The sequence below is a fragment of the Mauremys mutica genome, chromosome 2 (assembly GCF_020497125.1).
Source record: "Mauremys mutica isolate MM-2020 ecotype Southern chromosome 2, ASM2049712v1, whole genome shotgun sequence".
In the NCBI taxonomy this organism is placed as follows: Eukaryota; Metazoa; Chordata; order Testudines; family Geoemydidae; genus Mauremys; species Mauremys mutica.
The window spans coordinates 130,824,549-130,846,413 of NC_059073.1; the positions used below are offsets into that span (position 1 = coordinate 130,824,549).

A 21,865-nucleotide genomic window follows, 5' to 3' on the forward strand; every position below is an offset into this window, starting at 1 on the left:
TCTAAATGGAGAAAAGATATCTGATGATATCTTCAGTCTGGAAGACAAATGTCTAATGAGATCTGTTGACGCTAGACAAATTCAGATGAAAAATAAGGCACAAATATCTAACAGTAAATATGATTAACCATTGGAATAATTTATCAAGGGGTAATCACTTTGTCTCTTAAGTAAAGATTGGATGTTTTACTAAAAATATGCCCTAGCTCAAGTAGATGTAATTCTTGCCTCAGGTATGTAACTAGATGAAATTCTCTGGCCTGTGTTATGCAGCAGTTCAGACAGATGATCATAATGTTCCCTTCTGGTCTTAAAATGTATTAATCCAATTCAGGACTGCTCAAGCCCACACCCTAGTTGTACTCTAAAATAGACACTTCTGTCTCCCTTTCATCCCAATGGATAATGAGCCACCTACCTTGGTGAATCATCAGAAACCACTTAATACTTTCCCAGGAAGATCAGCACCTAGTAACAGGGTGGGCTGTTTCAAGCAAACACTCCCAACGTGTTTCATACTGGAGTAAGTGTCTATTATATTCTTGTTATAGAAACTTGTGAATTTTTCTGTTTCAGGATTTGGAATGGTCAAGTTAGAGCTGAAGACCAAGTCTTCCAGCGGAGTGGTGAGTACTGAAGACTTTCAATGACATGCATCCGACAAAGAGGGTATTCACCCATGAAAGCTCACGCTCCAATACGTCTGTTAGTCTATAAGGTGCCACAGGACACTCTGCTGCTTTTACAGATCCAGACTAACACGGCTACCCCTCTGATAAATGATATCAGTCTAGCAAAGATGAGAGTAAACCTCTTTAATAACAAAAGTAATTCACTGGTATTTCCTACTTTTCTGTTTCATCTCGTTTTAATGCCTAGAGGTGAGTGGTGTGCTACTAGAATGATGTAAAGAATTGGTATCTCAGTATTTTCTCTGTGATCTACACAAACTTTCACTTAGCATGCTGTCATTATGTTAGGATTTGCATGGGTACATTTGTTCACTCTTCCTTCTTCGTGGTGTCTTCAGAATGGGTTTCCATTGTCATGCTTCCAGTCATGTGTGTTCTCTCACTACCTTTTTATAGCTAAATTTAGACTCTCATCTCTGCTTATGGATGCAGGCCAGATCATCCGCTACTATTAGTCTGGATTCACAATCCTGAATTAACTATTTATGCAAAGGACTCGGGACACCGAAAACCTTTAGCTAAATGAGGTTTTGGATGAAGTTGAGAGCGAGCTGGCTGGCTTTGCAAAAGCTATACTCCCAAGTTCCCACCATCAAAATATTGCCAGAGATCTTCGCTGGATTTAAAGGGAGTGTTTGAATCTTTGACACCATTGGTGACCTGGGGGACATAATTTAGCTGGAGTTTTATTGTGCTTGGGCTTGCATTTCTAGTTCTGTTCAAAATGGGTTGAATGCTGCTCCTTTATGCTTATGCTGCTAAGCTTAATAATGAATCATAGCATTTCTATAGCATCTATTACATGAGGCTTTGACAGCATTTGACATGCATTACTGAATTAAATCTCACAGGATCTCTGAAAAATACAAAATATCATAATTCCCATTTTACAGAAGGGGAAAATTATTAGTTCCCCATGATCTCACAGGAAGCCTGACAGAGCGAGGAATAGAATCCATATTTTTTACCTTTACCCTCAAGAATATCTCCGCACTAGGCATGCTTATTCTTCCATGGTCTTTTGCACTCCTGTGCATGCATGTGTACAGTACCATTTATGCTTGCTTCACTCACATTACTTTTCAACCTCTACTGTGCCCATATTTGCTTCAGCTCTCCCTTCTGGTTGTACATTCACACCTCACAAATGCACAAACATCTTAATTCATTCTTATAGCAGCAGGTAGCTTGTTGTTTTGTAGTTTGTCACAGTTAAGTGGATTACCACAGTGAGATAGCAAAGATATGGGGAATACAAGTTTTTTATTGTGACTGAAATGAAATAGCTCTGAAGTATGAAATATCAGGGTTTTTTAGGCAATTTGTTTAGCAATGCATTGTAATTTTCAAATGCTAAGAATATTATACAGAGGCTGTTGTGTTAAATAATGGCCAGAATGTATACAGAGAACATTCAAATCTGACTAAGTTTGCTGATTGATCAAAATCCTTAATTTCTCAAATGTTTTCTCCCCTTTCCATGCAACTTTGGTTTTGGCTACTTATTCAGCTGGTAAGAATAGTGATTGTTCTTGTGTATTTCTTCCTGTTGTCACTTTCTAATGGGCTTTCCTACTTTTACATACTTTGTTCTGGACTGTGACACACATTGACATTCCTAATCTATTTACGAGGTGAAGGAAAAATGGTAACTGACATGAAGCATTCCTGTGTGCATAGCTTACACTCCACTATAACCCAATTGTATAACACCGGTATTTAAAGTCTGTGTCAAAGAACCATAGAAACGCAACAAAAATAAGAGGAAAGGAATCTAGAAATGATGTGGTATAGATACAATTTTCTGTTATTTCAGAATCATGATTTAGCATTTCTAATATCAGTATTTTGCATTAACGATGAAAGAACAGCAGGCTTGTGTGGGTTGGAAGTGAGCTGGGAACCAAAATGAGGGATGTGCCACATAATTGGGTACAAATGGAAGCCACACTCTGTCTTGATATAACGGCAAGTAGTTTTACCGTGTGTTGAGCTCTCTCAGTTTGAGAGGTAGAACCTTCATATACAGCTTTCATTCCCTCGCAGACTTTTCTTTCAGATGTTGTTGCTTCATACAGCACAACTGGTTCAGTGTCCTACTAAGTGTCTCATGTTTTTCTAAGATGTCTGCCACAGTGAGCTGAAAGGTCAGTTATGAAGTTGAGCTTGAGGACTGGTTCAGACTGGTATATGAAATTAAGCCAGTCTGGCATTCTGAGGCAGAGGATTTCAGAAATGCTCTCACGGGACATGATCCAATCACAACTCTGCTTTTGACAGTCTAGAGATGAATGGTAACAAATGTTGACTCTGCACTGTCCTCTCTCAGAAGGAGATCCAGTTCTAACTGCTAGGAAAATCCTTCTGCTTTTGATCATATGACAGCAGGATTCTTTCTCTTCACTGTGTTTAGTGGAAAGGGCAGACCAGATCTTTTTCTTGTCCTTTGATCTGAGAAATCTGTTCAGCCATTTAGATTGATGATCTGCATTAATATCAAATGAGAGATTTTTAAAGTCAGTTATAGATTGGTCTCTTAAACAGTCTCACAGAAGTAACAAATCAGAGATTTGTGCACTTACATTTGGAGCCTGAAAACTCTGTTTAAAGGCTAATCAACCACAGAAGTCAGTTTCCTGATCTCGATCCTATATTTTCCTTTGATGTCTAGATGGATTTATTTTAAGACAGTTGTGTGCTGTTGCAGCATGGCATAATCATAAAGTGAGTGCCATCTTGCATATTGTGACAGAAATGTTTTTGTTAGTACCCCTCTGGTACTTAAAACTGTTCCAAGTCTGAGTTTCCTGAAACTTATGGCACATTGCATTCGCCTGGAAGTGTGGAAATAGAGTATGTGCCATCTAAGAATACAAGTTTTCAAAGGCTTGTAACAAGTCTAATCTTTACAATTAGAGTTCCAAAGATGGGAACTGAAATTGTCTTTTGTCAGACACTTCTCATAACTTGCCTGATGTGCATTATAACTATAATCAGAATGTACCATACAGTTAACATTTTTAATGTGTTGTTCATATGTTCACACAGCATTTACTGATTTAGTTACAAGAGGGTTAGACAGTAGATGCGGACAGTTGACAAGGAGAGGCATAGTCTTGATAATAATAAATCCTACTGTATGGGGAACTGGCCAGCATCTGGCTGGCTGTAGGCAGTGTAGGAAAATGTGGGTTTTGAGCTATATTTTACAAAAGTATCTGCGAGGTAGAGAAAAGGGACAGATAGTTCAACAGCTGGTGTAGCAGCATCAAAGAATGGACCTCATAAAGGAGGGTAAAGAGGTGGTCAGAATTAGAAGAGCAGGTGAAGCCAGTAGAGTATAAGGAGAGAGAGTCTTGGCAGGGCAATGCCTTGAGGGTGAGGAGTGCAATTTTGCTTGTAGATAGAGGGCCTTTGGAGCCCTTTAAGAATTGTGGTGATGTGATTATGTTCATGTGTAAAGGTTAGAAGGTGGATGCAGTGTTCTGAATAGATGGGAGTCTGGGTGCAGGATATGTGAGGACTGAATCTGTGTAAGGGGAAAAAGAGAGGGTGGAGCTGGTGGGTATCATATACTACTGCAGTTTTAGAATGGAAGAATATGGCAGACTTTGTAGGTGAAAAAGAAGAGGGATACAGCGTAGTGAAGAAGTGAGCTAATGTAACTGAATTAAAAACCAAGGATTTTTGATGTCTTTAAAGAATACAGAATAATAAAATGATGATTTTTTCCAGACCAGAAGGTGGCTTGAGGGAAGTCTTTGGGATTTATCCAGACATTACAATGGAGGGAAGTGTCTTTTGCACTAGAATTTCTCCAGTTGATGACCTTTTGTCTTAAGGATTTGGAGTTCAGTAGTGCACTAGGGGACTGGGTCAGGAAGTAGGCAACTGAGTTACAGAAAGAATTATGTTCAATGGTACGAAGTAGAATAAAAAGGTTTGGGGAAAGGGGTCATAAGAACAGCCATAATGAATCAGACCAATGATCTATCTAGCCCAATATTCTGTCTTCCGACAGCGGCCAATGCCAGCTACTGCAGAGGAAAGGAACAGAACAGGGTGATTATCAAGTGGTCCACCTCTGTTGTTCAGTGCCAGCATCAGGCAGTCAGAGGCTTAAGGACACCCAGAGCATGTGGTTGCATTGCAGGTCATCTTGGCTAATAGCCATTGATGGACCTATCCTCCAGGAACTTATCTAAATCATTTTTGAACCCAGTTATACTTTTGGCCTTCACAGCATGACCCTGGCAATGAGTTTTAAAGGTTGACTGTGCGTTGTGTGAAGAAGTATTTCCTTTTGGTTGTTTTGTGACCCCCTAGCTCTTGTGTCATGTGGAGGGGTAAATAACATTTCCTTATTTGCTTTTTCCACACCATTCATGATTTGATAAATCTCTATCACATCCGTTGTTAATTGTCTTTTTCCCAAGCTGAATAGTCCTGGTCGTCTTAACCTCTCCTCATATGGAAGCTGTTCCATACCGGTAATCACTTTTGCTGCCTTCCTCTGTACTTTTTCCAATTCTAATATATCCTTTTTGAGATGGAGTGACCAGCACTGCATGTAGTATTCAAGGTGTTGGCATACCATGGCTTTATATAGTGGCATTATAATATTTACTATCTCATTATCTATCCCTTTCCCTATGGTTCCTAACATTGTTAGCTTTTTTTTTTTGTGACTGCCTCTGCACATTGAGCAGATGTTTTCAGAGGACTATCCACATTGACTCTAAGATCTTCTTTGAGTGGTAATAGCTAATTGAGACCCCATCTTTTTGCATGGATAGTTGGGATTATGTTTTCCAATGTGCATTACATTGCATTTACCACCATTGAATTTCATCTGCATTTTGTTTCCCCAGTCACCCAGTTTTGTGAGATCCCTTTGTAACTCTTCGCAGTCAGCTTTGGACTTAACTATCTTGAGTAATTTTGTATTGTCTGCAAAGTCTGCTACCTAATTATTGACCCCTTTTTCCAGATAATTTATGCATGTGTTGAACAACACTGGTCCCAGTACAGATCCTTGGGGGACCCCATTATTTACCTCTCTCCTTTTAAAAACCGACCATTTATTCCTATCCAGTTTCCTGTCTTCTAACCAGTTACTGATCCATGAGAGAACCTTCCCTCTTACTCCATGACTGCTTACTTGGCTTAAGAGCCTTTGGTTAGAGATCTTGTCAAAGGCTTCTTGAAAGTCCAAGTATACTATATCTACTAAATCATTCTTGTTCACATGTTTGTTGACCATATCAAAAGTCTGATTGGTGAAACCTTGATTTCCCTTTACAAAAGGCATGTTGACTCTTCCCCAACAAATCGTGTTCATATATGTGTTTGATCATTCTGTTCTTTACTACAGTGTAAACCAATTTGCCTGGTACTAAAGTTAGGCTTACCTGCCCGTAATTGCCAGGATCACCTCTGGAGCCCTTTTTATCTATCATCCAGTCATCTGGGTCCAGGTATTATGATGAAAATCATGAGGGTGTAAAATGATTAAACAAATGTTTTAAAGCAGCAGTTCTCAGCTAGCATCTTAATGCTACTATATAAATCTATGATACACCCACACCTTGACTACTGCATGCAGTTCTTGTTGCCTAATCTCAAAAAACGATATATTAGAATTGGAAAATGTTTAGAGAACAACAAAAATGATTAGTGGTATGGAACAGCTTCCATAGGAGAGATTAAAATGCCTGGGACTGTTCAGGTTAGAAAAGAAACTTAAGGGGAAGGGGGAGTTGATAGAGGTCTATAAAATCATTAACGGTGGAGAAAGTGAATAGGGACAAGAACCAGGGGTCATCCTATGAAATTAACAGGCAGCAGGTTTAAAACAAAAGGAAGTACTTCTTGACACAATGCACAGTCAACATGTGGAACTTGTTGCCAGGGGATGTTGTAAAGGTCAAAAGTGTAACTGGGTTCAATAAAAAATTAGACTAGTTCATGGAGAATGGGACCATCGATGACTATTAAACAAGATGGTCAGGGACACAACCCCACGTTCTGAGTATCCCTAAATGTCTGATTGCTAGATGCTGGGACTGAACGATGGGATGGATCACTCGATAATTCCCCTGTTCGGTTCATTCCCTCTTTAACATCTGGCAGTGGTCATTTTTGGAAAACAAAATACTGGGCTGGATGGACATAGTATGCCCATTCTTATGGTCTTATCAAACTTTCTAGGGGGACTCAGCAAGCCTTCCCACTTAATCATGGGGTTGCAATACCATCTGCTCAAATTTGGCCCAGCCACCCTCTCATGACAGAGGGGTGGCTGGAGCAAATCTGAGTGAGTGGCATTGTGACAAGGCACATGGGGATTGCACTCTTTTCTGAAATTGAGAAATACTGCCTTGGAAAACTTTGTGGCTGTTAAGCTATGTGCTCTTAAAAGGTTTCCTAGTCTATGCAGAGTTAGACAGCAAGGTCAATGGACTGATTTTAGTTAAAATAGAATCCTGTTTGATTCCACTAATGTATTAATGTCCCCAATTCCATCATTAGAATGTCACATTTTGCAAGGGCTGTGCTCCAAATTTATTTTAAAAAAAAAAAAGGGTGGGGGGTATGCTTCAGAAAAAGTTGAGAACTACTGATTCAAAGGGATGGGACTCATCAAGTATAAATTAAATTTAGTTAAGTAATGTGTGTTAATTCTTGTCTGGTGTTTTTGCCAGGAATTTACCACCACTGGTTCCTCCAACACAGACACAGGCAAGGCCTCAGGCAGTCTAGAGACCAAATACAAGATCAAGGACTATGGACTTACATTCACCCAGAAATGGAACACAGACAACACCCTGGGGACAGAGGTGTCCATGGAGGATAAGGTAAGAGAAAGTGGAAATTATGAAAGCGATTCAGCAAGTCAGATAAAAATACTGTGTTAAGAATAAACCAATAGAAGATGCAAATTATAGGAGAGCTGCGGTAAATTAGGACTAGTTAAAATATAGAATAGACAGGAATACCTTAATTCATTCTTTTTGTACAGTGTGTGGGAATTTTCATATAACTTTGTTTCTGAATTTGATGTTCTTAAAGGTGGAGTTGTAGTGCAAACAGGTAGAGCAGACAAATGTCCTCACACAATACTGTACATCATCATTCAGACTTGCAGCACGACTGCTATTGCAGATGGGCATTCTGAGTATTCATATTGTATTTTAATAAATTGTGAGGTTATTTTCTGATATGTAAATATATCCATTAAGAACTAGAGGAGTCCTTGATTTTCATTTATGACCTAAGCCAGGTTTTAAATCTAATCTTTCAAAAATGAAGCAGTTGTCCCATTTGGTTTCTACTGTAATTTGACCCTACATACTTATTAACTTACATTACAAAACAAATATAGCAGCGGGTAGAGGAGGCACTTTTATTCTAAGGCGTGGAAAGATGCACAATTGAGCCTGTTCTCTGCCTCAAAATTGCCTCCAAGCTCTGCTAGTGAAGCCAGCTGCTCTTGTAAACAGCATGAGGTGGATAGCTGAAGACAAAGGTAGTTGTGAATTTTAATGTGCACAACAGACTAGACAAATCTGTGGATCTGGAAAACCCACCAAAGCCTGTAAATTGCAAACACTGAATACCTCCAAATCTTAATTTTTTCCTTAAATTACTGTGACATGAAATGCAGTAAACTAGCTATAATTCAATATTAAGGTTACAAGAACAACCATTCAAATACTAGGAAGAGCTAAAAATTAAAGTTAACTTGGCCATGATGCATTTATGAACTATTTTCTATCCTTTATTAAAAGAAACAGAGGATTACTGTGTCATGGACATATGATGTTTGTGACAGGGTCCCCGGGATGCAACCTGGACTGTGGGACTGCTGAGCCCTCTGTCCCACCAACCTGGGCTGCCTCTTACACTGTGGTGTTGTGTCAAGCCACAAACCTCTGGCAGGTACTGCACTTACACAGGCACCCACCCAACTGAGTTACATGAATGCTTTCGCAGCCACTCATGAATCATCAATAGGAAGGCTCCACCAGTTCCCCAGCCTTGCACTCCAGAACTATACCATCTTGTACTGATCCAAAGCCTGGCCAGTGTAAGTTCGTTAACCAGTCCACTCCTCCCTCAGTGTGGAGAGGAGACACACTAGTCTTTGTAAACTGAGCTGAGTTTTCCCAAGCACTTCAACCAAAACACATTTTTTTTAAGTAGAATAGAAAACAGATTTATTAGCTACAGAAACATAGATGTTAAGTGATTATAAGTAGCAAGCGTAAAGGCCAAAGCTGGTTATCTAAGAAATAAAAAGTTAAGTTCTGCAAACTAAACAGGATTTGAATTAAGCAGTGTAGATGGTACAAACAGGTTTCAGTTCCTCAATACACAGGCTGGAACTCTTTCCCAGCCTGGGACTCCCTTCCCCCATTCAAAGTCTTTGTCCTCCAGACATTTCTTCCAAGTGTTGAGTTGGGAGGAAGAAAGGCAAGTGATGTCACTTCCCCTCTTTTATGTTTTCTTCCAGCTTGCGAAAGATCTTTGCTTTGAGGTGTATTAATCCGCCCCCATAGCGTACATGCTTCCTCTGAGAAATCTCTAGGATAGAGGATTCTTTTCTCAATGGGTATCGATGAGCCATTAACACTGTCTGGCTACTCCATTGTTGTACCTGCCAGATGTGCAGTATGGCAAAGTTAAGCAACCTTACTTTTGGAATTGCCTGGTTTTTAAGTATTTCATCTTGCAAACGTAAGGTTGCATAACACTGAGAAAGATTAATGACCTAAAAACTAATACACCTCTAGCCTGAGATAACGCGACCCAATATAACACGAATTCGGATATAATGCGGTAAAGCAGAGCTCTTGGGGGCGGGGCTGCGCACTCCGGCAGATCAAAGCAAGTTCGATATAACACAGTTTCACCTATAACATGGTAATATTATTTGACTCCTGAGGACAGAGTTATATCGGGATAGAGGTGTATATGCAGCAATACAAGGGGGCTATTTAGATGTTGTCCAACCAGCTATGTAAAATATTTAAATAGTTAGGGCTGTGAGTGCAAATAAAAGTTAGAATTAAAGTAAAGATTTACTAGTTGGCCAACAAAGCAAGGTCCTACACTCAGCTCAGTATTATTTCTCTGTGCCGTGTAAAACTTCTGAAAACTGCTTCCAATTAATTGAAAAATTTCATGGAATGTTGTATTGATTTTTGGTGAAAATCAAAAACCAAGACCTGTTTTCAGCTAAAATCAAGCCCCCAGAGTGCCCATTTGGTGCAGCAGCAGAAGAAACTCTGGCACCCTCTCCTGCTGCCTACACACACTAGAGGATAGCATGCTTCATTGCTCATGTAGGCCTCGCTCTATAGATTTGTCTAATTTTTTTAAGTGCAAATGGAGGTTCTGTCTTTCTCTGCCATGCCCCTTGAAATACCTTTCTTCCCACAAGATTGAGAAGGAAGGAGTGGACAACTGGTGCTGTCTTTGAAGAGGCAGAACATTAGGGAGAGGGAATAAAGCATTCTCTCTCTCTCTCTCCTTTCCCTCTGGCTGTCCCTGAGCATGAGTATTGTTATGCTGCAAACTGTTAATGCAGGGGTAGGCAACCTATGGCATGTGTGCTGAAGGCGGCACGCGAGCTGATTTTCAGTGGCACTCACACTGCCCAGGTCCTGGCCACCCGTCCAGGGGGCTCTGCATTTTAATTTAATTTTAAATGAAGCTTCTTATACATTTTAAAAACCTTATTTACTTTACATACAACAATAGTTTACTTATATATTATAGACTTATAGAAAGAGACCTTCTAAAAACGTTCAAATATATTACTGGCACGCAAAACCTTAAATTAGAGTGAATACATGAAGACTCGGCACACCACTTCTGAAAGGTTGCTGACCCCTGTGTTAATGGATGCCATCAACAGATGACAGCAACTTTGTCCCCCATTTTCCTGCCATTCAGTGCTCAAATTATCCCCCAAAATAAAAAGTTTCTGGCCATTGACGTCTAGAACATTCTCTGAAATTTCGGAATTGATCGGATGGGGCATTCAAAAGTTCTTGCATTACATATATACATACATGGAAACAGAGGAAATGCCATCAAGTTGAATGTAAGGCCTCACATGGGAGAGATTAATAAAGCTGGGACTTCTCAGCTTGGAAAAGAGACACAAGTTAAGGGAATATTATAGAGGTCTATGAAATCATGACTGGTGTGGAGAAAGTAAATAAGGAAGTGTTATTTACTCCTTCTCATAACACAAGAACTAGGGATCACCAAATGAAATTAATAGGCAGCAGGTTTAAAACAAAAGGAAGTATTTCTTTGCACAACACACAGCCAACCTGTAGAACTGTTTGCCACAGGATGTTGTGTATAACAGGTTTAAAAAAGAACTAGATTCATATATTTTTAAGGTCAGAAGGGACCATTATGATGATCCAGTCTGACCTCCTGCACAATGCAGGCCACAGAATCTCACCCACCCACTCCTGTAATAAACCCCTAACCTATGTCTGAGCTATTAAAGTCTTCAAATTGTGGTTTAAAGACCTCAAGGTGCAAAGAATCTTCCAGCAAGTGACCCAGGCCCCATGCTGCAGAGGAAGGCGAAAAACCCCCAGGGCCTCTGCCAATCTTCCCTGGAGGAAAATTCCTTCCTGACCCCAAATATGGCGATCAGATAAACCCTGAGCATGTGGGCAAGACTCACCAGCCAGACACCCAGGAAAGAATTATCTGTAGTAACTCAGATCCCATCCCATCTAACATCCCATCACAGGCCATTAGGCATATTTACCGCTAATAGTCAAAGATCAATTAATTGCCAAAATTAGGCCATCCCATCATACCATCCCCTCCATAAACTTCTCAAGCTTAGTCTTGAAGCCAGATATGTCTTTTGCCCTCACTGTTCCTCTTGGAAGGCTGTTCCAGAACTTCATTCCTCTGATGGTTAGAAACCTTTGTCTAATTTCAAGTTTAAACTTTGTGTTGGCTTTATATCCATTTGTTCTTGTGTCCACATTGGTACTGAGCTTAAATAATTCCTCTCCCTCCCTGGTACTTATCCCTCTGATATATTTATAGAGAGCAATCAGATCTCCCCTCAGCCTTCTTTTGGTTAGGCTAAACAAGCCAAGCTCTGAGTCTCCTTTCACAAGACAGGTTTTCCATTCCTCGGATCATCCTAGTAGCCCTTCTCTGTACCTGTTCCAGTTTGAATTCATCCTTCTTAAACATGGGAGACCAGAACTGCCCAGAGTATTCCAGATGAGGTCTCACGAGTGCCTTCTATAATGGTACTAATACCTCCTTATCTTTACTGGAAATACCTCGCCTCATGCATCCTAAAACCGCATTAGGCGGCTCATAGTTATCCTGTGATCAACCAATACTGCGAGGTCCTTCTCCTCCTCTGTTACTTCCAACTGAGTCCTCAGTTTATAACAAAAATTCTTGTTGTTAATCCCTAAATGCATGACCTTGCACTTTTCACTATTAAACTTCATCCTATTACTATTACTCCAGTTTACAAGGTCATCCAGATCTTCCTGTAGGATATCCTGGTCCTTCTCTGTATTGGCAATACCTCCCAGCTTTGTCTCATCCGCAGACTTTATCAGCACATTCCCACTTTTTGTGCCAAAGTCAGTAATAAAAAGATTAAATAAGATTGGTCCCAAAACCGATCCCTGAGGAACTCCACTAGTAACCTCCCTCCAGCCTGACAGTTCACTTTTCGGTATGATCCATTGTAGTCTCCCCTTTAACCAGTTCCTTGTCCACCTTTCAATTTTCATATTGATCCCCATCTTTTCCAATTTAACTAATAATTCCCCATGTGGAACTGTATCAAATGCCTTACTGAAACTGAGGTAAATTAGATCCACTGCATTTCTTTTGTCTAAAAAATCTGTTTCCTTCTCAAAGAAGAGATCAGGTTGGTTTGGCACGATCTACCTTTGTAAAACCATGTTGTATTTTGTCCCAATTACCATTGACCTCAATGTCCTTAACTACTTTCTCCTTCAAAAAATTGTTCAAGACCTTGCATACTACAGATGTCAAACAGGCCTGTAGTTACCGGATCACTTTTTTTTCCCTTTCTTAAAAATAGGAACTATGTTAGCAATTCTCCAGTCCTGTGGTACAACCCCTGAGTTTACAGATTCATTAAAAATTCTTGCTAATGGGCTTGCAATTTCATGTGCCAGTTCCTTTAATATTCTTGGATGAAGATTATCTGGGCACCCTGATTTAGTCCCATTAAGCCGTTCGAGTTTGGCTTCTACCTTGGATGTGTTAATATCTACCTCATATCCTCATTCCCATTTGTTATCCTGCCATTATCCCTAAGCTCCTCATTAGCCTCATTAAAGACTGAGGCAAAGTATTTGTTTAGACATTGGGCCATGCCTAGATTATCCTGAACCTCCACTCCATCCTCAGTGTTGATAATGTAGATAAGTTCAGGCCCATCAATGGCTATTAGTCAGGATGGGCAGGGATGGTGTCCTTAGCCTCTGTTTGCCAGAAGCTGGGAATGGGCAACAGGGGATGGGTCACTTGATGATTCCCTGTTCTGTTCCTTTCCTCTGAAGCACCTGGCATTGGCCACTGTCAGAAGACAAGATACGGGGCTGGATGGACCATTGGTCTGACCCAGTATGGCCATTCTTATGCTCTCTAAGTACATATTTATAAGGTGCCCACCGTTTTGGTATCTGGGAAAGTGTAAAACTAGTGAAGTTACTTGCTCTATTCACTCAAACTAAATCTTCAATATGGAGTTCTCTGCAAATTACTTACTTTTTGTACAAAAGATCATGTGACTCTTCTATTCAGACAAGAGGAGGAGATGGGAATTATAGTAAGGTAAGAGAATATAAAGCAAATCATCTTTTTCAGTAGAAGGAATCTTGATAATCTGACCTTTTTTTTTCTTTTCTTCTTTGCAGTTAGCTGAGGGATTGAAGCTGACTCTTGACACCATATTTGTACCAAACACAGGGTAAATATCCTACTTCAATTTTGTGTAGCGATTCCTAGAATTAGATTAAACAGATTTGTTAAATTTTCCAAACGAAAAGTTAATTGTCTGACTTCAGTGGCAGTGATAAATGAGCATAGTCGTATTCCAGTATCCAGGTAGGCGTTCTGGATAAAAATAAAGAACTTCTTATTCTGCAGATCTTGGTAGAATATTTGTCAGGACACAGCTAATATCAGGTTTATAATAATATATTTGATGATAGATTCCTCTCAAAAATGTCATTTCCCCTCCATCTAAAAATATGTAATAAATAAAAATACTAAGAAATGGTGCTTCTATACCTCTAACATTGGAGATTGTGTGAAAGTAGAAAAGTGTCCCTGATTATTATTAGTAGTAGTATTTATTATTTGTGTTACCATAGCACCTAGGAGCTCTAGGTCTGTACCATGACCCCACTGTGCTAGGTGCTGTGCGCAGACAGAACAATAAGGCAGTCTCTGCCTCAAAGAGCTTAGAATCTAAGTATAAGGCAAAAGATAACAGATAGATACAGACAACAGAATACAAGGAAACAGTGAGACAATATTAGTCAGCATGAACAGCAGTGGTATCAGTGCACCACCAGCTTAACCATTGTCAGGGTTTTTTGTTTTTTTTGTAGGCACCACACTAAAGGAGAGTTGGAAGGAGGATAATGAGTTAGCTTTGCTGATGTTTATGGGGAGCTCCACTGAATCATGAGGGGCAGCATGGGAGAAAGCACAAAGGTGATTGTTTGAAAGTTTAACAAGTGGGTGACAGAGGCTAGCATCATGGGCCATTTGGAGACATGCGTTGACATCTCAGTAGCAAATAAGGGATGATAGGGATGGTGGGGGTAGGCTGCAAAAGGGCCTTGAAAGTGAAGACAAGCAAGTGATGTTTGATGTGACAGGAGCCACTACATGGATTTAAAGAGAGGTGACATGGTAAAAGTGATGAGCTATTAGAATGATTCTTGCAGTAGCATTCTAATTGGATATGGGTGGGGCAAAATTGTATTTGCAAGAGAAGGAGGTTGCAGTAATTGTGATATGAGACTGAGAGCTTGGATGAGCTTTTTACTTATTGGATGGTTAGGGAAAGGCCATATCTTAAATGTTATGTGGCAAGAATCCTCAAGATTTAGACATACCCTGGATATAAGGACCTAGAAAAAGGTCCGAGTCAAAGATGATGCCCAGGTTACAGGCCTGAGTGACAAGCCAGGATGCTGCTGTTGTCCACAGTGATAGAGAAAGGAGGCTTCTTGTAGGAAAGGGCTTTGGGGGAGAGGGAAGATTAGGAGCTGTGTTTTAGTCATGTTGAACTTGAGCTGATGGCTAGATGTCCACCAGGAGATCTCAGAGAGACAGGCTGAGACTTTTTTGTTTGGAGAAAAGGAGCTGGGTCTGGAGGAAGATCTGTAAGTTGTCAGCATAGAGATAGAAGTTGAATTTGTATTTGCGGCTAAGATGACCCAGATATAAGGTGTAGAGAAAAAAAAGATGAGGACAGATGAACCCCACACACAGTTGGAGGGGGGATGAGGAAGATCCTCCTCAGGCTCCTTCAGTGTATCAATTAGAGATGTAAGAAGAGACCCGTAAGAGGACAGTCACAGAAGCCAAGGGAGGACAAGATTCAGAGAAGAGGAGGATTAATCACTTTTTTTGCAGATGTTAAGCCGCTTGAGCTATTGTGAAGAGTTAAGGCAAGTCTACATTACAAAATTCAGTCAACTTAAGTCGACCTCTAGCCACGGCAGCAGGTTGATGGTGCATCTCCACACTACTCTTGTGTTGGCAGAGCCCGTTCTCACTAGCAGTGCACCTTGGGTAGCTATCTCACTGTGCAGCTTGCCACCATCTAGTGAAGGGTGTTATGGGAAGGGTTTGCAATGCCTCATGGGGGCAAAACATTCTCCTGAGAGTGACTGGGAACATAGCTCGAACATCCCATGATGTATTTTTCTCCTTCCTCTCATTTTATCTACATCCCATAATATTTCACTTTTCAAATGCCTAGCGTACCTGGGAGTATGCCATCTCTAGAGAAGCATGGGTCCCGCACAGCTCTGCACTGTTGCAAACTCAATGCTCCTATTCCTGCAGTATTTTCAGAGGAGCCATCAGATGGAATGAGACAATTCCTTTCAAGTAGTTTTGCTGGAAGCCATGGTGGAGAGCTGGTTCTGGTCCCAAGAAACAAGCACCGATTGGTAGGATTGCATCATTACGCAGATATGGGATTATGAGCAGTGGCTGCAAAACGTTTGAATGTGCAAGGCCACTTTTCTGGAACTGTTTGTGAAGCTCACTCCAGCCCTGCAGCTCACTGACCCACCAAACTGAGAGCTGCACTGACAGTGGATAAGCAAGTGGTGATTGCTGTGTGGAAGCTGGCAATGCCTAACTCCTACCGATCAGTCGGGAATCATTTTGGAGTTGGGAAATCCACCGTGGGGGTTACTGTGATCCAAGTATGCAGGGCCATTAATCCTGGTAAGGAGGACTGATTGAGGCAAAGTGATTGAGGAGATCCTGGATGGTTTTGCTGCAGTGAGGTTCCCTAACTGTATTGGGGTGATAGATGGCACGCATATCCCTATCTTGGCACTGGACTGCTTTCCCATAGAGTATCTAAACTGTAAAGGCTACTTTTCTATGGTGTTGCAAATGCTAGTGGATCACCAGGGACATTTTACCAACACAGGATGGTCTAGTAAGGTGCATGACGCACATATCTAAGAACACAGGCCTGTTTGGAAGGCTGCAAGCAGGAACTTTCTCTGCAGACCAAAAAATCATTATTGGAGATGTTGAAATGCCAATAGTGATCCTGGGAGACCCAGCCTACCCCTTACTCCTGTGGCTCATGAAGCCGCACACGGGACACCTGGACAGCAGCAAGGAACACTTCAATGACAGGCTCACCAGGTGGAGAATGATTATTGAATGTGCCTTTGACTGTTTGAAGGGGCACTTGAGAAGTCGACTCAGGTTAGACCTCAGTGAAAAAATATCCCCAGGGTTATAGCTGCCTGCTGTGCACCTCATAATATCTGTGAAGCAAAGGGGGAAAAGCACATTCATTTTCCTTTTTAAAAACTTACGCTGACCTTGTCTGTCACACATCAGTGTGTGTGAAGCTGTGATTGTCTGTCCCCTCCCACGGGGTGGAGTGGTAGGGATAGGTCATGTGCCCCTGATGCCACATGGAAGTGTCCATGTGTGTGGGGCAGAGGAGAAGGGTAGTGCTGGACAGGCTGCAGAAGGAGGTGACCTCAAAGATGTTGCTGAGGAATCTGGTTGACCTACAAGTGCATGTCTGATAGCTCTTCTGAAGGAGCAATCGTCTCCTGCTGTGTCACTTATTCTCCTGAGCTCTTCTCCTGTCATGAATGTCCATTTTCTGTGTGTGAGTGATCCTCCATGCCCTCTGGCTCGCTGTCCGCTGATCCAGAGGCTTGCATGATCTTTACAAACATGTCATCCTGTGTTCTTTCTTCTCTTTATCTGTCTCAGCCTCTCCACTAATGTAAAGGGAGAGGTGAAGACCACATTTGCAGCTGCAGAACACACAATGGACAGAGGTACTATTGCGAATACATAGACTAGAGATATGAGAAAATTGCTGTATTGCATAAATTCAGGGGAGTGTTTCAAGCGTGAAGCAGTACACTTTCATTGTGGCCAGGTACTTATTGAGCATGTTAAACAGAATACTGGTGCCATTTTCCACAAGCTGCAGTGACTTTAGCTGATATCTCACTCCTGAAGGTAATGGAGGCGGAAAGGGAACAGCTGCTGCATGCATCAGGCTACAGACTGGGTCCTTATGCTGCTAGCCTGTGTGCTGAATGATGCCTTGCAAATGAATAGATGAGTGGCATGGGAACATGTCCTACTGCGGTGGAAGAAATAAGGCAGCCCTCCCCAGAAATCTTCGGCAATGGATTCCAGAGTACCTGCAGGAAAGTTTCCTTTCAGATCTCTGTGGAGGATTTACATGACATACCTCTGCACATAAACTTTTGCAGGGTCCCTTCTGCCTAGCTGTGCCAGGCAATGAGAAGCAGATAGCCACTCTGCCTCCACTGGTTATTTCACTAGCTCTTGTAACACGAATAAAAATTAGTACATGAGAAATGTGCCCCTGCAATATCAGTGCTACTTACCGGATGTTCCTTCACTGGTATCATACTTGCCCATGCTGCAACTTGCTGGACTGCTCCGGAGTTATAAACAGCTCTTGGCTCGCCAGGACAATGGATTCCCCACTTATCTGTGCTCCATTGTCATCCTCCTCTTCCTCATCCAACATCTCTTTCTCGGTATTGTCTGCAGTGACTATGACTTGTCCAATGTATCCATGGGGCATTTGGGGATAGTTGTGGGGTTGCCGCAACGGGTAGCATGTAGCTCCTTGTAAAAGCAGTATGTCTGCAGTGCCGCATCACAGTGACTGTTTGCCTGATACAGCTCCTTGGCTTTCACACGGCACTGCTGCCAGGTCTCTCTTGTAACCATTCCCTTCCATGCCCTGAGAGATCTGCTCATAGATGTCCGTGTTTCTACAGCTGGATTGCAGCTGTGCCTGCACAGCCTCTTCTCCCCACAGACTCAGAAGATCCATCACTTCCTGTGTACTCCAGGCAGGAGCACATTTGGAGCATGTGGCCAGCATGCTCAGCTGGGCAGTTGCCAGGTTAGCTCTCCACATCAACCAAATGAAATGAAAATTCAGAATGTCACGGTCCTTTAACAGGGGAGGTGCTTGTTCCTGCATACCTCACTGCTGGGCAGTGGAGTTGAAAACCGTGACCAGAGCGGTCGCATGGAGCATTGTTGGACACCTTCTGGAGGCCACTTAAGTTGACCTAAGCCATGCAATATGTACACTGCCATTGCGTCAACCTAACTACGTTGATTTAACTCCACCTGCATGAAAGGTGTAGTGCTTAAGTCGATGTAATAGGTGAGTTATGTTGGGAGGGACCTCAGTGTAGACCAGTGGTAGGCAACCTATGGCACGCATGCTGATTTTCAGTGGCACTCTCACTGCCTGGGTCCTGGACACCGGTCCAGGCGGCTCTGCATTTTAATTTAATTTTAAATGAAGCTTCTTAAACATTTAAAAGCCTTATTTACTTTACATACAACAATAGTATAGTTATATATTATAGACTTATAGAAAGAGACTCGGCACACCACTTCTGAAAGGTTGCCGACCCTTGGTGTAGACGCTGACATTATTAGGTCGATGTAAGCTGCCTTGCATCAACCTAACTCTGTAGTGTAGACCAAGATTGTAGCATCATGTTTTCTGCTTTAGGTGCAATAGTGCTAATAATTAGGGCCCTACCAAATTCATGGTCCATTTTTGTAAATGTCAGTCTTAGCATTTTTTGAATCTTGAATTTCACAGTTTCAGATATTTAAATCTTAAATTTTCACGGTGTTGTAACAAACCATGAATATGTGTTTTTAAAATGGCAAAATATAAATCAGTTTCTCTCAAACTTGGGGGTCCTGGCCCAAAAGGGGAGTTGCAAGGCTATTGTAAGGGGGGGTCGTGGTATTGTCCCTCTTACTTCTGTGCTGCCTTCAGAGCTGGGTGGCCGGACACCAGCAGCTGCTGGCTGGGTGCCTGGCTCTGAAGGCAGCAGAAATAAGGGTGGCATGGTATGGTATTGCCACCCTTCTGTGGTGCTGCTGGCAGTGGCACTGTCTTCACAGATGGGTGCCTGGCCAGCTGCTGCTGCTGCTCTCCAGCCACCCTGCTGTGAAGGTAGCACCACTGACAGCAGCAGCACAGAAGGGTGGCAATACCATACCATATCACCTTATTTCTGCGCTGCAGCTGCCGTTCTTTGCCAGAAGCAGTGGAGCATTCAGAGCAGGGCACCTGGCCAGCAGCTGCTGCTTGACGGCTGCCCAGCTCCAAAGGAAGCACCACTGCCAGCAAAAACACAGAGAGGTGGCAATACTAACCATGCCACCCTTGTTTCTGTGCTGCTGCTGGCAGCAGTGCTGCCTTCAGAGCTGGGTGCCCACCCAGCAGCTACCACTCTCCAGCTGCCCAGTTCTGAAGGCAACGCAGAAGTTAGGGTGTGACTACCGTGACCCCCACACACACAACAGGCTTGCAACCCCCTTTTGAGTTGAGACCTCCAGTTTGAGAAACGTGTATTTTTACCCTATACTAAAAATGTACAGAAGTACAGAAGACCAGTTTTCACAATCCGTGGCATGTTTTTCATGGCTGTGAATTTGGTAGGGCCCCACTAATAATCCTTAGAACTGGTAACCAGTAACAGTGCTGACAAACTGAGGAAAATGGCATTAGGACTAAAATGGATATATTCATATTCTCTCTCTCTCTCGCTCTCTCTCTCATATATATTTTTATATATATTTAATTCATTCAGATGTTTAAAATACACCTGTAGGTGCTTAGGTCTGTGCATCTATCTTATAAATTAATAATAACATACACAGACAAAACTGCTTGTAAATATATCTATCTCAGCCCCCACCCTTCACAAATTTGAAGGCATATGAAGTATTAAGTGCTCTGTGCAGACATCAGAAATACTATGTAGCTGGCCCATGCTAGGATGGGTAAAACAAAATGTTTCTCTCCACAGAAAGAAGAGTGGGAAATTGAAGACCTCTTACAAACGGGAGTATGTAAACCTAGGCTGCAACATTGACGTTGACCTTTCTGGACCAACCATCCATGGCTGGGCTGTGCTAGGCTATGAAGGCTGGCTTGCTGGTTATCAGATGGCTTTTGATACAGCCAAGTCTAAACTATCACAGAATAACTTTGCATTAGGATATAAGGCAGGAGACTTCCAACTACACACTAATGTGTGAGTATATACCAGAGGAGCCAGGCTAGATTGTGCCAGGCAAACTGTGTGGCTAACTGCATCAGATGTATACTGGGTGGAGAAAGGGAGGACACTGATTTCAGACTGAGATTTGAAAGGCTTTACATACCTTATTTTCATCCCCAAGAGACAGTTACAGGAGGGTCACTTCCCAATTTGCTATCTTTTGAGACTTTTCATCAGGGTAATTCTATTCCCCTAAATTTAGTAGTGCAAAAGACATTTTGGAATTAGGGTAGTTTTTTAATGAGGGTATGTTTAGGATAACTATGGAATTTAAGTTAGTAAACATAATTTTGACTGCTGGTTTGTGTCACTCTTACTGAAGGAATTTGAATCTCAGGTAAATTGCCCACTTCCACATACTAACGTACTAAAATGTCAACTGGGAGGATTGGGATTAATGCAGCATTACTACCTTTTTCTCTCTTAGATGGTCCTAGACCATGGCAGCCTTCTATGTGGAAGTAGACATTTAACATTACTGTCTGGGAGGAGACTTAAGTACTCCCAGTGTTGGGTGTCGTGATACTTGCCTAGACACATGTACTTAAGAGGCAGTGTTTTTTGGGGGAATTGTCTGCATTTCCCCAATTTTCAGGCTCCTTACCAAAGCTGAGCTATATTGACTTATTTTAGCCAATGAGGGTTCCATGTAGCTCCCTCTGAACCCATTGGTTTATGCTCTGCATGGAATGAGCTTCCCTCCCTACTTCTAGCCTGGGAAGGAAAAGCTGAACTCTCTTCTGTCAAAATTTCAAACCTCTTAGTGCAATGTCTTAGCTCCTGGAAAGCTCCCTCATTCCCCAGGCTAAACCCAGCTCTTGGTGAGGAATCTACAGAGTGCAGGTGAAGTGTCCGGCCAGGGAGTGAATAGACATGGATCTGGCTGAGAGAAGCATGGGATTGATTCTGCCCACAGGGTTAGGGTTATCCTCAGGTTTGTTTGGGTAGTGGTGTTAGGAACTTACCTTGTTGGAAAGATGAGACTTCATAGTGATTGGAGGGTTAAACACCAGCAAACCGGAGAGATCTTCATGCACTCTTTATCTGTTACAAACAGGAATGATGGCACTGAATTTGGTGGGTCAATCTATCAGAAGGTTAACGATAAAGTTGAGACATCAGTAAATCTTGCTTGGACTGCTGGCAGTAACAATACCCGTTTTGGCATTGCCACTAAGTACCAGCTGGATGAAAATACTTCCATTGCGGTAAGTATTTCACCAGATTAGCACTTCCAGCACAACTGGA

The 21,865-nt window shown here is 41.9% G+C and overlaps 1 protein-coding gene across 4 annotated transcripts in view; it reads left to right on the forward strand.

Annotated features, from left to right (window-relative positions):
* Positions 1-21,865, forward strand: part of VDAC3 (voltage dependent anion channel 3) — a 39,735-nt gene that overhangs the window by 14,337 nt on the left and 3,533 nt on the right. For 3 of the 4 annotated variants that reach the window (XM_045005190.1, XM_045005193.1, XM_045005191.1), the window contains 6 exons: positions 577-626; positions 2,203-2,205; positions 7,397-7,549; positions 13,655-13,707; positions 20,363-20,590; positions 21,675-21,825. In XM_045005190.1, coding sequence (XP_044861125.1) covers positions 577-626; positions 2,203-2,205; positions 7,397-7,549; positions 13,655-13,707; positions 20,363-20,590; positions 21,675-21,825 — 638 coding nt within the window. The remainder of the gene's footprint in view (positions 1-576; positions 627-2,202; positions 2,206-7,396; positions 7,550-13,654; positions 13,708-20,362; positions 20,591-21,674; positions 21,826-21,865) is intronic. The other variant, XM_045005192.1, reaches the window with a different exon arrangement.